General features: G+C 38.2%; 1 protein-coding gene across 4 annotated transcripts in view; it reads left to right on the forward strand.

Moving 5' to 3' along the window:
- LOC121911432 (cilia- and flagella-associated protein 46) overlaps positions 1 to 11,795 on the forward strand; it is a 57,892-nt gene extending 46,097 nt beyond the window's left edge. For 3 of the 4 annotated variants that reach the window (XM_042432903.1, XM_042432904.1, XM_042432906.1), the window contains exons 51-59: positions 5,060 to 5,139; positions 5,537 to 5,597; positions 5,781 to 5,813; positions 6,170 to 6,272; positions 6,406 to 6,518; positions 10,039 to 10,120; positions 10,358 to 10,494; positions 10,673 to 10,777; positions 11,087 to 11,795. In XM_042432903.1, coding sequence (XP_042288837.1) covers positions 5,060 to 5,139; positions 5,537 to 5,597; positions 5,781 to 5,813; positions 6,170 to 6,272; positions 6,406 to 6,518; positions 10,039 to 10,120; positions 10,358 to 10,494; positions 10,673 to 10,777; positions 11,087 to 11,190 — 818 coding nt within the window. In that variant the 3' untranslated portion in view covers positions 11,191 to 11,795. The remainder of the gene's footprint in view (positions 1 to 5,059; positions 5,140 to 5,536; positions 5,598 to 5,780; positions 5,814 to 6,169; positions 6,273 to 6,405; positions 6,519 to 10,038; positions 10,121 to 10,357; positions 10,495 to 10,672; positions 10,778 to 11,086) is intronic. The other variant, XM_042432905.1, reaches the window with a different exon arrangement.
- The last annotated feature ends 5,575 nt before the right edge of the window (positions 11,796 to 17,370 follow it).

Genomic DNA, 17,370 nt, shown 5'->3' on the forward strand with positions numbered 1-17,370 from the left:
GTCATTTCACATCCTGTTGGCATGCAGAAGTTCATGCGGACATCCGTGAACACTATGGCCTGCTTTGCTAAAGTGGATGTCCATTAACTGTGGCCATTTTGCTGTGCCTGCTAGAACAATTTAGAATCAGGACTGCAGGTCTGATTATCCAGGGGTTTTGTATGTAGGTGCTGGCAAAGGGTGACTGGTGACTGAGCAAATCATGCTTGAAGTTGAAATTACCACACCTTGTTAAAGCTGTCAGCCTAAAACATGAAGTGTGGGTACAGCTGAAAAGCAAAACAACACCCCCTTACTGAGTCCAGAACCTGGTGGGAAGGACTGATAGACTGAAAGCAAACTTTAATTGTAGTTAATGAGCAGTCCTTCTTGGACCCAATAATGACTGATGTTTTCAATCTTTTGCCTCCTTAACCCTTTAAATTGCTCTCAGTAGTTTAAAAGTAACACAGTGTAGTCTTTGTTCCCAGGTTATGATCTGGTGAAATAAGTTCTGGGCTGACATGTAGCACAAAAAAGAATCATAAAGGAATAGTAGTTATCACTTTTTTTTGCCTGACACAGGCATGCAGCACACTCTCATGTGCATCCCAAATGACAGGCACACAGAGAGTAAAAACGGATAACGAAAAAATTTAATTTAATTGATAATATCCATCACATTGTGTCATTCTCCAGTCTCTCAGGGTTTTATTTTGGAGGTCTGTGATTGTAAGGTCCCAAGAAAAAAAATCTAGTTGTTTTTTGGCAATAATTCATCAATCCTTGGGGGAATTATGCACATTCATATTTTGGAAAGGAAGGAGAAAGAGCACTGAATTTGATGCTGGAGACATCTCTGCCTTTTTAAAGGTTGAATCATTTGCATAACTTGAATGAATGTACAAAGGTTACTGTTAAACTAGTGTGTATGTGTGTGAGACTTGACACTTGCATATGCTGTGTACAGGAAACTACAACAACATGCATGATACATCTCTCCATGCCTGGATCAAATTCATGGGTTATGAAACTGAAAAAAAAGTGGAATCGTGCTGGACCATGATTACCATATTTTTGACATCTGCAGTTTACTATTATGTCAAGAAGATATAGTGCCTGAAACCTCTTTTGAAAGGGCTATTTGTTATTCTGTGCAGTGCTTTGGATGAAGTATGCACAGGACAAATTAGCACTAACTATAAAAAGACTGCCTTCAGGTGGGAAATGTTTGTCTTGTATGAATGTCTGTTCTTACTCACGCAAATTTTTACTGTGTCTTAGAATTTTTGAGTGAATCCAACTACACTCAAACAGTATTGACCACGCTAATGCCATGTTAATTATTTAAATGCATGCAAATCACAATAGATGTAAGTGTAGGGGTAGTGGAGTTGCACCAAGATGTAGTGTCAAACTAAGTGCACTTTTATTATATTATTTTATTAATAATATCAAGAGAATTATGAAAAATTGAGCAATTCTTCTTGAAAAACACTTTAAAGACACATTAATTGAATCTCCTACATGTAGATTTTGGCCATTTCTCAATTTGGCAACCCCTTGACACTGACGACACTTAGAAGTACATGACTGAGGCTGTGAGATTTTTTTCAAGATGATTCTAAGCACACTGCAGTACAGTGGCTCAATGTGGCAGACTCAACAACTCAGCATGCACTGTCCCTAAAACAGCTATAAACTGGCTGAACATCTGCAGTGGCGTTTTTAAGTGGAAAAAAACAACAACTACTACTACTACTTTGGACAGAGGCATGACCAGAAAATTGCATGATTTTACAATTTGACATAATGCTTCATATCCCTCCTGGAATGATATTTTGACTCTTCAACAGGATAATACGGAGCCCCCTTTGGGTCACATGATAGAAACAAAAACTTGATGTATAAATCCGTGTGCATAGATTTCTAAACCGTGCCCTCAGATTCACAATCTGTGTGCATAGATTTCTAAACCGTGCCCTCAGATTCACAATCTGTGTGCATGGATTACATGCCCTCTTCTGTTCTTCATTGAATGGACCTGACTTACATCGACTGCGTTGACCACACCCACCCAGTAAATTCAATTTTATCTAGATTTAACGGCAGATTTAACGATGGTAAAATCAGTTAAATTGATTTCACAGCTTTTATGTGTCAAAACATACAAACACAAAGCTAAATCAATTTAACCCATTTTACCATCGTTAAATCTGCCGTTAAATCTAGATAAAATTGAATTTACTGGGTGGATGTGGTCACTGTAGTCCATGCAAGTCAGGTCCATTCAATGAAGAACAGAAGAGGCCATGTAATCCATGCGCACAGATTGAGAATCTAAGGGCACAGTTTAGAAATCCATGTGCACAGTTTAGAAATCTATTTGAGCAGATTTACACATCAAGTTTCAAGGTTTTTTTTCCACCATATGACCCCAGGGGGGCTCCGTACGATAACTACAGTACACTACAGGACTAGATAAAATATGACAATGTGACAGAGCAAAGCTGTTTGTGGGCTGTAGAATAGCAATAGGAAGAGGAGGGGGGTGGCATTTGCCAGGAACGCCTGTTTTAAGTAAATGCAGGAAGAAGAGCAGAAGGTGACTGGAGTAAGAGGGGGAACAGGGGTAGACACCGGCATAAGTAAAGGCAAATAAGTATCTCACTAGTCACAGGATTAAACAGTTCAGCGGCAGTGAGTTTTGCACCAAGCCTTTAAAAATCCAGCCAAGCCATAAAATCCAACCACAACCATTAGAAAAATTACCTGATGGAATTACATTAAAAATGCATACCACGCTTTAACAGCAAGACAGACTTTCATTCACCAATTCAAAACTCACTTGAAGAGAAAGGAGTTACAGCGGTTCCTCCTCTGGGCAAACTTTTGAGTGACTCAACTTGAGTTAAAATCCTGTAGCTGCTGTTTGCATGCACTGGCAATTTGGTTAGCGTTAGCTACATTTGACACTTGACCAGATGCCATCCCCTCCAAATAACACACACAGACAGCAATAAAAGCACCTTCTTGGACAAGCTAGCAGTTAGCCAGTTCTTCCTGGAGAACCACCCCACATTAAATCTGTGATTATTTTTGCCTGCAGTTTGGTTTATCACAATGTCCCGCGACTGGTGAGCGCTGAGGCGTTTAATCTCATGCTTTTCATCAAAAGGCAGAGTTTCACATTTGTGTTCTAGAAGATAATCCACTTTGTTCACAATGGCAGTTGCATTCCAGGAGAAATACAACTTATGCTAACTGCTCACTACAAGCGAATAAGACAATTTACTAAGCAAAAATAGCCAATCAAATAGCAGTGAGGCAATAAGCAATCAGCCCACTTGGCATCAAGTTTATGCCACCTGCTTATTGCCAAAGGCTTTGGGCATGCATATTGTTGTTTTCTGATACTGAAAGCATTTGATGTTGCCAGAGTGGGCTAACCCTTTTAAAACTATTGTATCAAGCCACTGACCTCAAATTTTATAATAATAATAAATCAAAGCAGCAACTGAGTATTTTATGCCATTCATTAATATGAAGTAATAAATAATTCATTTCTTAATTAGTCAGTGCCACTGAAACCACTTTTTTCTGCCCCAAATGACCCATCGCCACTGAACATCTGGGATGACAGACAGCAAATTAGTAATTCTTTTACTCCTTTAGATGAAGTCAAATGCGTTTATCTTTTAGTGACAAAAATAAGGTTGACAGTTTGGCTTGAGCTCTGCATTAGAGGTTGGTACTAGTGGCAGCATTACTGCATTTTCCAATAGACGCATTCTTTGAGGAGACTGGATAGGTTCATCAAACATGATGGTATTTTTGCCTTCATGATTTTGAGGTATGTTATTGTACAGTACAGTTAGCTTAAAGGACCAGTGTGTAGGATTTAGTGGCATCTAGCGGTGAGATTGCAGATTGCAACCAACTGAATACCCTTCCCCTCACCCTCCACTTCCAAACATGTAGGAGAACCTGTGAAAGGCCCTCGCTGGAGCCAGTGTTTGGTTTTTGTCCATTCTGGGCTACTGTAGAAACATGGCGGTGCAAAATGGCGGGCTCTGTGAAGAGGACCTGCTCCCTATGTAGATATAAAGGGTTCACTCTGAGGTAACAAAAACACAACAATTCTTAGTTTCAGGTGATTATACACAAATTAAAACATACTTGTGAATATTACATTCCATTTCTGCGAAGTCCGTTCTGGTAGATGCCGCTAAATTCTACACAGTGCACCTTTAAGCCAAAGCATGGTTTTAGAGACAGGTTTTCATCTTCTGTATACCATGAATTTCAACGTTTCAGCTGTAGGAATTCAGTCAAGTATCTCTTCATGAAATAAGTGTCGAAATTTGGACCTGCTGGTGGTGCAAGATAAAAACTTAAGTGATCAGCAATGTTGTTATGATTCATCTTCTGGAAGCCTTGAATGTCAGCTTTATTTCAAACTATTTAATAGTTACATTATACTCACTTAGCAGATTCCTTTGTCCAAGGTGACTTAAATTAAGTGCATTCAAACTTGAGGATGTCAGAGTCCTACAGTACAAATTAAACGTACATGCTAAGTGTTAGCATGGGTTGTGGAAGTGTAGCTTTAACAGGTGGGTCTTAAGCCTGCAGTAGAAGATGTGCAATGACTGGGTATGGGAAGACTGCATTTTGGACCAAAGTGTTGCATCAACAGATGGATTGACGGACATTGCCACTCCTTCAAAAGAATCAAAACTGAAGAACTTGAGGATTACTACTCCTCTGTGACTGCAACTTGGTGTTGACTAAACCCATTATTTGTTTTGTTTATTTGAAAAGAAGGGTAGATTTGAATCAAATGAATGAGGTAATTAAATTGGTAATCAATGCTTAATCAGTAGTCAGTGCTGTCATTTGCAGAGGGTAGTAGATGGTGCAGCCACAAGGAAACTTATAGAACAGTTCCTCAGTCACCAATAAATGTCATTGACTTTGCAGATACTGAGAAAGTTGGTTTTTTTTTCCTGGTCCTAATGCTGTGTAATCTACCCAACAGACAAGTGTATATATTAATTCTGCTTCCTGTTTGTGACAGTTGAAAGTGACAACAAAAAGGAGACCAAAGGTGGCAAAGGAACCAAGGGGAAGGGAGATCAAAGCCAAGCCATCAAAGTGGTGAGTTCAGTAAATTAATCTGGACCCACCAGATACAGACAGCAATATTACTTTTACCTGCTGTCAGCACTGGCAATTATTTAAGTCCCTCCTGCCTCTCTTTTAAGTATGGTTTTTCAATCAATTACATAATGTGTTTTCATAAAGATCCTATTTCTAGCGTCTGTAGCATTTATCCTCTGTCATGCACCACTTCTGCTTTTTCCACCAACCCCCTTCTTTTTGCTCCCATTTCCTGTTTCACTCTGTCTTCTCTGTCTTAAGATCCACTCTTGTATCCTGTGTTGCAAATGGTATTTGCAGATGTGCATGTGCCAAATACATGTGTGTGAATATACTGTGAATATACTGTATACGCAACATGTTTGTAACTGCGCTTGGTTTGATTGAAATACAGATACCTGCCAATCGTGTCTTGCCTCCTAACACCTTTCCAGTGGACACACGTAACTTCAAATGTATCTTTTTTTAAGAATGTCCTTTTAAAATTAAATTTTGTTAAATATTATTCTAAATATCATTTTAATGTGTAGGCTAATGCTGTATCTTAATCCGGCTTTGATATCTTAAACCAAATTTCATTTGTGCTCTGGGAATGTCGTTGCACTCTTCGATGATGATTCTTAACATGCCTCCAAAAGATATTGTTGACCCTTACAATGAAGGCAACTTTGGTAAGTAAATGTAATAGATCCACTGAAGTTGATTCAGAGAATTTACATCACATACTTACACAGTTAATAAAAAGTTTATTGGTGTTATCGCCTCTTAAATAAGTGTGGAAATGCACTTCATTGTGGCAGATAAAAATGCTTGGTGCTTATAAATAATTACAATGTAGCTCTGGCTGCTTTTATTTTAGTGATTGTATGAGTGGTGTGTACTGGAATTAAGCGTACAGATCACTCTACAGTATAGGTCCTTTTCTGTGGCCTTATATGAATCCAAATGCAACTGCCATTTAGTGTCACACCTTATGCAAGTAGAAGGTCTGATAATATTTGCATGTTGATGTCTGTATGTGGCACAGAAGGGACCAGTCTGTGCAAGAGGATGAAGGAGATTTTGGAAACCCACAGCCAGCATTGTACCCATCTGTGGGAGGGCATCATGGGCAGCAAACAAACACCCAGGTTAGAAGCTTTAAGTAGAGCAAATCAATGCAGCATCTTCTTTTGACTTTTGCACTGAGCATACTGAGCACCTACTGTATTTGTTATATTGCAATGCACCTAATCACTTCTACTCCACTCCATATATGTCAAGTCTGTCTGAGATAGAGCAGCTTCTGTACAGATGCGGTGGCTTCATTTACCTGGGGACAGAGCGCTTCATGGCAAACATTCCACCTGCCAAACTAGCAGCCCTCAATCTGTCTGGTACAGCAAACACACACGCACACACACACACATTACATTTTCCCTGTGAGATATTTATGTAATGGGACCTGAGAGCATCTTATATGAATTAATGTATGTTGTTTTGTTAAAGTGGGAGAGAGGATTAAAACATTGCATGTCACCTTAGCTGTCTGTTTTTGGATGATTGCAAATAACGTGTCAATTCAATTTTAAAAAAGTGATTTTTGAATTTACCGTACCATTACCAAATTATCATATACTGAGAAAATTGAGACTTCGCCTGTAACTCTCATGCCTGTAGGTTAGTATTTGTCTTATTTCCACTATTGCTACATGGAGACCTTTTCTAACAAGAAGAAAATCAGCATTAATGTTACTACAGCACTTAATAAAAAACAGAAAATATGAAAATGACTGAGAAGCAGTCTCCGTCATCAAATGTCTTGTGCTTCTGATGTCCACAGAAATACACATTTTATAAAATCATGCAGCATCTTGAGTTCTCTAAAGCATTTTAAATGGTAAATTAAGAAGAAAAATGATGCAAAATAATGAATGAATGACTGAATTTTAGAGCAGAGCTGTTTGCGTAATACGTAAGCAGTAAATGGAGCAGTAGGCTTAATCTCTTCAATGAGGTTTTACCATCGGATCCACAACTTCACTGAGTGTAAAAAACAATTAAACTGCAAAAGTCTAATGAAGATTAATGATTCGGAATTATATTGGTGGATCATGCTCAGGAAAAGCAGTTGCAAATTGATTGATAGTGCAATAATGTTTGGCTCCTTGTAAAAATGACTTTAACAATCTGGACTCTGTGGACTGCTTGTTGTACAATTCATTCAATTTGTTTAAATGGCTCTAACACAATTTATTCCATCAAAACCAAGTGTTTCTATTTCTCTTTCATAAAGTCATAAAGTCATACAAGATAACACATCTGGTGACATCAGTTAAATAATGGCAGTTGAACTGAACTATTTTAAGACCTGGTGTCAGTGTCTTCTACATTGATTAATGACTTAAGAACTGTGAGTCTGTATTTTCAGATAAGAAGCCTCTCTGATAAAACTCACACCAATCCCTTGACTTTTTTTTCTTGGGCTAGTCTTTAAAGAACTCCTTAACTACAATCAGGAGACAAGAGGACTCCAAACTCCATACAAAAATTAGAGATGCCTTTTCCCCTCCTCAGTGTCCTCATCGCCTTTCAGCTCTTGACACCTTCAAAGACATTTCACAAAACAACTATGGTCCTACCCTACATGGCTCCTTTCCTCTCCTTCACTAGCAAACAAAGGTATTCTGAGGAGGGGTGGACTCTTTCTAGCGTGATTGACAGAGTGTCAGGTTGGCCTTACACATCGCCCCAGGCTAGACATATGTGCCTCCTGCTAGCCTAGCGTTAGTGCTGCTAACTATAGTGTGACTGACACCATGGTCTGAATTCCAGCTGTTACTTCACAACACACCGGACCATTCCTACTTAATTGGGCATCAGGATATGATTAGGCGATGGCAGAAAAAAAAGGTGTCATACAGAACATGCCGCACCATCTGCACTCATATCTTATCTGGGAATTGTGTTAGTTCATCACTGCATCTTTATCTTGTTTAAGTAACAACATTTCTTCCTAACAGGGCTCTTGTATGGACAAAACTCAATGACTTTAAAGCTGCTGTGACCACAACTGCATGTCTGAGACTCAGATCAGAGTGAACTGCCACTCTGGCCCCGAGCAGTTGCTTAGCAAAGGGGAGGGGGGGCAGCAGTGTCTCGCTTCAGACGCAGACATGACTGTATAGGTAGTCAGCCAGAATAGCTGCAAGACACTGGCCATCCTTGCTGCCATAGAGAAAATGGTGGACGACCTCGCTGACACACACCTGGTGTCAGACACAGTTTTTCACACCCACAGGTCTAAATTATACAGAAAATTATACACTTTATATACTAAAACCCTTCTATGCTTGTACCCTGCATGTTTGCTTAATTTTCCATGTCAGTTTTCTTCTGTTCACTTAGTTGTCAAATTTGATTTCCACATATGAAGGCCATTTTTAACTGCATAGTAAAATCAGCTAATAATTTCTCCCAGTCAGACATTAACTATATAGAAAACTCGAACATCTGTGTCATTTTACCACTTTTATAGTAGGCCTGTTTCATCAAAAACCTCACCCTTGCCTCTGTTCGATAGTGTACTTTTGCAAAGAGAGAGAGCTCGATAGTGGGGTTTTCTGTTCCTACTCTTAGTTAAATACTCAAGTCAACTTTCAGGTCAAGTTTATTTATAGAGCACATTTAAAAACAATCAGAGTTGACTACAGTGCTGTACAAATTATAGTGCAAGGCACAACAGTAGAGAATGAAATGCCATCAGTAATTAACGGCATGAATAGAAGACAATGAAAGGCAAAGATAAAATACAAGGCAATATCAAAATATATGCACAAATGTAAAACAGAAAACATAATACAAAGTGTAAGATACATTTATAAATAAATAAAAATATAAAAATACTAAAATCATCAAGAGCAGCCAAAGGCCATTGAAAACATGTAAGTCTTGACTTTTGTCTGATCGAAAGTGAAAGAAGATTCCAAAGCTACCGCATGAGCTCCCTCACCCACTAGCCTCGATCGTGGAACAGTCAGGAGTAATTGATGTGAGGATATAAGAGGCTTAGATTTAGAGTAGGGGCAGAGAAGCTCTGAAATTTACTGAGGTGTCAACCCATGTATGGCTTTAAAAACTAATAAAAGAACCTTGAATTCAGTCCTGTATTTGACACGCAGCCAGTGTAAATAGGTATCTATTGTCATTCTAACAAACATTTAAAAATGGCAATTCTGCATTCATACACCAGCTGAGCTTCCATAATTCTTAGACATAGACTCATGGGAAATGATCTTGAAACAGACCTTTGGCTTTATACTGTTACAAGAGCAAAAATAGAATCATTCAAGGATTCAAGGAAGTTTATTGTCATTCCAGAACATGTTGGTACATGAAAGGAAACGAAATTAGATACTCATCAAGTTCTCTATTCTGTATAAACGTCAAGATTTTTGCACAAATGCTTCCAATAAAAATATTTGAAACAAAAATAGAATCATCATCTTAATAATTAAAGCATCTTTGATATTCTTTTCAATAACATGCTGCACGTCTTTCTTTTACATCCTGGTTCTCTTGCCTTGCCTTCTGTCACTTAACTTAGATTGTGTTTGGTTGGACACATGAGGACAGCTGAAAACAGCTCTTCTTATTTGGGGCAGAACATGATTGACTGCCTCAAGGCTGCGGTTTATGCTCAATATAGAAGAGTTATGAAGGATTCATAACTGCAAGCAGAGTGCATTTCTGCATTGTAAGAAACAGCCAAACATGTGGCAACTGAGGCGCCTAGTATACAAAATGTGTTGTGTATTGTGTTTATGAGGAGTTTTACATGTACGATATACTTTTAATGCAGCTGTTAGTGAATAGTCGTCGTTTCTTGATAATGATAATGATGTTTGCTCTCTTCAGAGTGTCACATGGCTCTGCTCTTTGACCTGGTCCAGAACAATGCAAGTGTTCTCCGCCAATCAGACCTTAACATGCACAAGAGGTAACAAAATTGCTTTATTGATTTAAGTAAATTAGTTTTTCAAATAAATTTCCCACCTTTTTCTTACCACAGACACATTCCTTCATCCCCGTCCTCTAATGTGTTTACTGGATTCACTCAGTGACAACTGATGTATTTGTCTTTGGTAGTATTTTGGCTCTATGGTTGGAAGTAGTTCATAGAAACAGGGCTTCCCCTCTGTTTGTCACACAAAATCTTGCTATTTTCTTCCTGCAGTGCTGGACAGTTTGCCTTGGAGAAACCCCTGGAGACTGCTCTGCTGTTGAGTTTGAATGGCGTGAGCTGTATTGTCCTCAACCAGTGGCACAGCAGCCTTCAACAGAACACACGCAATATGGCTACTGTTCTTGACAGTAGGTTTTACACACACAAATAAACAGCAGATGTTTGACAGTACAATTTATCTCTATTACTGTCAAACATTTAAACATTACATTGTATTTTAGTTGCTTGTAAGGTTGAATGATAATGGCTCTGGGCATTATTAGCAGCTACAGTAATACTGTCTGCATGTGTCACCATGTGTTGCAGATCTCTTGAGGGTCAGACAGACCTCTGGCCAGACTGTTCATACCTTGAGGAAAGGGGACTTTCACAGTTCAGAGATACCACATCACAATGGTACAGGATCATACGGTACAGTACTGTATATCCTGCTCTCTACCTTATTTAGCCTCACATTTGCATTTCCATTTACTGTAAATATATTCATGTCCATGTATTTACGTGTGAGCACCTCACCCCATCCCTCACACCCACACATCTCTTTCTGTCTTGTGTATGAGGCTTGGGCTTCTCCGCAAAGAGAAAAAAATGAATGTCGAGCAGAATAATTCACATTCTGAATCCCACTAAGCTGGTTATAGAATCAGCTGTATATACACTAGAGAGTATGATTTAATATAATACTCAAACATAATTACTACTTTCTCTGGTTCTCTGCAGATCAAATGCTCCTCACTGAAGATGATGTTCAACACAAAACAACTCTCACACCATCAGCCTTCAACTGTATACTTTATGGACTCCCTAACTTAATTGTCACATAATATGCTGGATACCCTCAATTAATTTCTCACTTATATTGCACAGTTCAAAACAATTACTGGCATAAATGTCAGCTGGATTTGAAAAAATTGCTGTATGCGAAAAACTATGAAGACGAAAACATTTCATAAAAGATTCTTTACTTACATTCTCCACTGAGTAATTTTACAAGTCATTTTTGCACTTGATGTTTTTAATATTGTTTCACCGTACACAGCCGAAGTGAGATACAAATATCAACATGTCTGGCTCCATAAACTGAGACTATAGCTCTCAATGATCTAGGAGAGTGTAGCTTTCAGAGACTCCCCCTATTATTAATGTATTATTAAAATAGCAACGTTACAGCTGAGGATTGTGCTGACATGTTGTACCTTCAGGATCTCTGCCTTGCAGATAACACTGAATATATTGAGTGTGTAGAGTAGAGTGTCTGTCCACATCAGTCACTATGATTTTCATTGCGTCATTAATGTGTGCCAGCATCAGACTTTATCAAACTGAATGTGAGAAATGATTTTGGAAATAAACAGTTTGAGAGGGCTGACAGCCCTGCTGTAACAGGACAAGAATGGATGAAATCCTACAATAAAAGGTCTCAGCTAGAGTGAAGTGTAACTGAACTGTTATTGCTTATATAATTATGGTCACTAATTTTAATTTAGAGAATGCCTTTATCATGTATTGCAGCTAAAGCTTAATCCTGTTGTATTGCACTAACTTAATTAATTAGCAATTAATTTAAAAATTCCACAACATATAATAATTTTCTCACTGTTGGAATTATGTGACTTGAAGTTTAAATGCTTCTCTGTTTATTTTAACGTTTAAAGCAGGATCACTTTAAGTTTGACATCCCTTTAAATCTAATTCACTAGACTGAGCCCCAATGAACTAAAACCTAAATTTACAACAGTGGCGAGTATAGTACTTTATAGTTCAGTAGATTCAGGGGCGTAAGTTGACTATTACACAGATCAGTATTTATCCCAGTGTATGTAAAAATTGAGAGATTTTGTTCTTCTTGAATTGGTACATTTATTACATTAAAACACGTCACACAGCTCTTCTCCAGTGCTTATGATGTCTTGTCTGAGCTTCGTTCTGGTTTCCGTATATACAGTCCATTGATCAGCCGTGACTAACATAGATACAAAACAATAGATAGATAGATAGATAGATAACAATAGATACAAAATATAGAAAAAAAAACTTTTTAAAACAGTTATTCAATACAGAAATGTACGAGAGATATGTAAATGATCATAAATAAAATACATACATACATGTTCTTCAGAAAATACTACAGTGTCTTTAGCAGCAGCCAACTGTATGTTCTTTAATTTTATTCAGTTATTTTTCAAAAACTAATTAACTAATTTCAAAGACAATCTTAACACATCCTTCCTTAAACTATATTTCCTGTTGTTCTCAAAAGTCTTGTTCTCTGAGAACAAATATAATCCAGTAGACTCTAGAAAACTGGCTTCAAATCTAATTCCTCTTTTGATCCTCTGGACACACAAAGCCAGCTGTGTAGAAATCGTGGCAGAATTGAGCTCACTTGTACCACCTTCAAACTCTAAGTCAACAAAATCAAATTAATATCAAATAAAGCAATGTCAACACTATTAGTGGTGACACAAAGTCACAGTTTTCTGGTCTGACCTTGGTCGAAATATTCTTGTGCTCACAAATATTGTTTGGGCATCTTAAGGATGAATTGCTTCCTTTAATCTTTGTCTCTCTCACTGTTTGTTTGTGTGTATATCGAGGTGAACATTTCTCAAACCTGCATTGGAACCATGGAGTCACGTTTTGAGGTGAACAGAGGTTTTACTGGGTGGGATCAGGCCCTGCAAAAGGGTAAAAGACATTTTACTCTCCTGGATTCCCATTTTGTATTTGATTGAAAAGGACGCTCAGTTCTTGTTTTCTGTGTCTGTTTCTCAATTTTATATGAGCTTCTATATAAACATCCTGATTGATGTACAGTATCTGCTGACTGAAACACAATGAAGGCTTTAAGTGTCATCTCACTGTCTTGTCAGAGGATGTATTTGTATTGACTGACTCTGCTTAGCAACATTGAGACTCATACTGATTTCTTTATGTCAAGCCCAAATGCTGCCCTGTGTCCACAATCATACATTGATGATAAGATTACAGAGCTTCTCCTATGTAGACACATGGTACTTTACCCTTTAGAACAAATCACTCATTAGCAAATAACACTTAAGAAATGATTGTTTCAGCTTATGTCTGCATTGCAGACATCTGGACAGCTGATGACATTCAGAGCAAGTTGCTGGATGCAACCTTTCTTATTTCCCTTATTCTGATAAATAACTGCTGCTAACTGTCTGTCTCAGCAGCTTGTTTGTCTTTTCACTCAGGGACAACTCAGCGGTCACCCCTCTGGGCAGCCAACAGATGTCTCTGTCATTTGCTGCTGTGCTCCCAGAGTTCAATATACTCATACATGATCACACACCACTTACATTAAGGTTTCTAACAGCTTTAAGAGAACATGCTTGTTTTTGCGGATGCTTCAATTCAAGTCTTTAATCAACAGTCATTTCTGATCTGGTGAAACACTGAATATTTACAGTATGTAAATTGTGTTATTTGACATTTATTGGTGTGTAAATGTTTTAGAGAAATCAATTGCCATAAAAAATGAATGGTTTCATGAATTATGAAAATGAATAATTCAAACTGTACTAGTAGAGCACACTGCTACTACTACTACAACTACAACACACTACTATTTACAACCCTCACATGCTTACAGACTTTGTTGTCCATGTCTCAAAGGACTGGCTCAACATTATTATTGTTTGTTTTGACCAAAGAAAGTCAGAACTACATCCAGAGGATGTTCTTCTGCAGCATGTTGTTTGACATTTGTATGCACTGTAGGTATGCATGTAGGTCAGTCAGAGTGAGCGCTTCACTGTGAAGCAGACTTATCACAGGCTGGAGGCAGAGGAGGAGAGGAGAAGCCAGAGACACAGGGGATCATCCACAGACAGAGGTATTACTATGTTGCAGTCAGTCATCAGAGTATGATGATAGCTGCGGGTACATAGTGTCATATCATCAGGAGATGGATGCAATGAACTACTAGTGTAGCTAAAGTAAGTTGGATATTATAGAGAAAAAGAGCTGATGATTAGCACTTGAATGTATAAAAGAGGAGATGTGGTAGATCTAGTTGATAGTGTCTCAGGTGGTGTGCTGTGAAGGCAATTTATCAGCAAAAACAGGCAAGATTTGTTTGGTCAAAGTTCAGTCAGATTGTGTGTGATGGCCTGGTTAATATTTGCTCCCCATTCATTCTAATAAAGTAAAATTATGGATTCCATCAGGGTTATTTCTTCACAGAGTCACTATAAATTGCTTGCTAAATGAAAAGGTTTGGCTGGGTAAAGCTAAAGATCAAAAATTATTCTATCTGTGGTTTTTGCTCTTAAACTTTATTCTTATTTTCCATAGTAATACAACAAAAAGACATAGAAAAGTGAAAACAAAGACTGATTTAAAAAAAAAAAAAAAAAGCACCAAGACTCGGGGTCCAACAATACAAGTTCACATTAAGGGGGAAAAATCCCATAAACATATACAGTCCAAGGAAAACATAAAATAATGTCCAGTGCCCATACCAAAATATTCTCTTCTTTCTGAAACCAGAAAAATGCCTGGCAATGTCAGCATAGTGATTAATCAATTACTAAATTGATGAATCAACCCTATCATCCCAGCTTCAGAGGAAAGTCTGATATATAATGTTCAATGCAGTAAAAGGAATTTATGTTTATTGCTATATGCCCATGTTTATTCATGGTTCTTCTGAAGGTCTTATAGGAAGTAAGCTGCCCGCTCAATATTCAACAGATCTATATACTCTATATTGCTCTTCTGACCAAAAGTCTCTTGAGGGACTAGCTGGGTTGCGCTCTTTCCACTTCAGTGGAATGAATCTTTTAATTGACTAGAGCAGTGCCCTTTCAAAATGTGCCTGTTTGGAATGGGCCGATTGCTTGGCCTCCGGCCGCTACTTCAACACATAGAAAAATTAATACAGTTGATGTGAGGTGTGAATGAGTATATACACCAACAACATGAAAGAAACCAACATTCTGTTATACACAGATGTTATAAGTAATAACTCTAATAGTAAATAAATGTTCTTATCTCATTTCAAGTAGCCTAAAATGAGGGCTGCATTTAAAAATAAAGTAATGTGCACCATAAAGTAAAGTGGATCGATCATAATGGGCTCTTATGTCATCCCTATTTTCAGTCGGCAAAGCCTTGAAGCTCCACCCTGCCCCTGCACAGAGCTGAGAGACTTGCTGATTGCTGGTTTATTCAACGTTTATTATTATTAAATGTCTCACCTTTCCAAATTGCACAAAATTTGACACTACTCCCTTGGGTCCCCAGCCGTACACCTACCAAGTGTGGAGTCAATCAAATGAACAGTTCTGAAAAATAAGCAAAGGACATACATACAGATATTCCTTCCTTTAGTAGATATATAAGCAGCCTAGTGCCCCGCTCGCTCTGAAATTCCCCTCTGATTTATGGACTAACCAATACACATTAGACTACAGGACACGTAAAATAACATATACCTCTACCATCTTGGCTCTAGGATTGAAAATGAAACACACTTGTTCTTAAGCAAACCTAACAAAAACTGACGTAAAGGTGGATCACTTTACTAAACAAGTCTAAAACCTCTAAATATTGTTTGTCACTCATACCTGTATTACTTCATCCTTCATCCCACTTTGTCCAGAGAAAAATGATGAAAGATTACAAATAAAGGGTATGATGCAGTCCTTGAGTGTACAGCACTGAATCACTCTCACAGCCCTAAAGGACTAACCTCTCAAAAGTCCACTTTAGTCTTCTCTTAAGATGGCGGCAGGGATTCAGAAGCCAAAACACAACAGTTGAAAAGCACCAGGTTTTGCAACAGGAGGCAAATGCTTCTGGCTCCTTTCTATGTTCAAATAGAAGCAGGGCAACCTGGGACCACATCTTGAGAGGGGGTAATGAATAATTAGTAGAGGAAAAAGAATCAATGGAGTAATTTTTCTGATTTCCCTGAACTCCATTTCTGTTAGCTACATCAACTAAAACAGATCTCCCCAGAGTTCTCAACCCATTCATTTTAGTAGAAGGGGTAGGGTTGCTTGAGTTTAGGTGCAAACAGATCTCACCTCACAGAGGTCTATCTGGGTGAACATTGACCAGGGAAATACTGAAACACACCAAGCCCAGACAATATGAGAGAGATGGTGTTAGTGGTCTATCTGGGTGAACATTGACCAGGGAAATACTGAAACACACCAAGCCCAGACAATATGAGAGAGATGGTGTTAGTGACCTCTCCCTCAGAAAGTCTTTAGGTCTTTCAGTGGACCTCATTTCCGTGTTCCACGAAAATCAATCAGGAGTTGCCAACCTTAAACATGTTTAACATCCTTTAATGCCGCACAGAGGAGCGGGAAGAAAGGAAGCTACCCAGAGGAGGCTCAGGCAACTTTACACAAGTAACACACAAGTAACACCTACAAATACACGTTCTTTCCATTATTTAGTTTTGTTTTCATTATTTTTCATCCTTATGTTAATATTACAATGTCTGAATAATGAAGGACCAAAAACAAAACCATCTGGCATCTCTTCATCAACCAGGGGGATTCTTCTTTTTTGATCTTTTCTTTCATCGCTCACAGTTAGTCCATCAGTACCCTAGATTATACTATTTGATTATTGATTATTATTATTATGATTTACAGTACCAAATTTTTTTCTAACTCTTTCAAGGTTTATTCTAAAAATAAGTGGTTGAAAAGCAATAGCTGTCACTCCAATCCACCCAGTATGATGGCCAGCATTTTGCCAAATCATCTAAGTGAGGGAAGCAAGGTGACAAAGAGAAATGAGATGCATCTCTTGTTAGTGTAACCATGGGATGCATAATCGGAGAGGTGCTGCATGTCCGGTAGAGTGCAACGGCAAGGATCTATCTTATAAGAAGATGAATGAATATGTGGAAGAATATGTGGAACGCTAATGTCAGTTATAACTGGTTCTCATGCTAACTAATAGCCCATGTACTACCCTCAGTATTTCCCTGTTTCTTGCCATATTTTGCAGGTTAA

Source organism: Thunnus maccoyii, chromosome 14 (assembly GCF_910596095.1).
Source record: "Thunnus maccoyii chromosome 14, fThuMac1.1, whole genome shotgun sequence".
NCBI classification, from domain to species: domain Eukaryota; kingdom Metazoa; phylum Chordata; class Actinopteri; order Scombriformes; family Scombridae; genus Thunnus; species Thunnus maccoyii.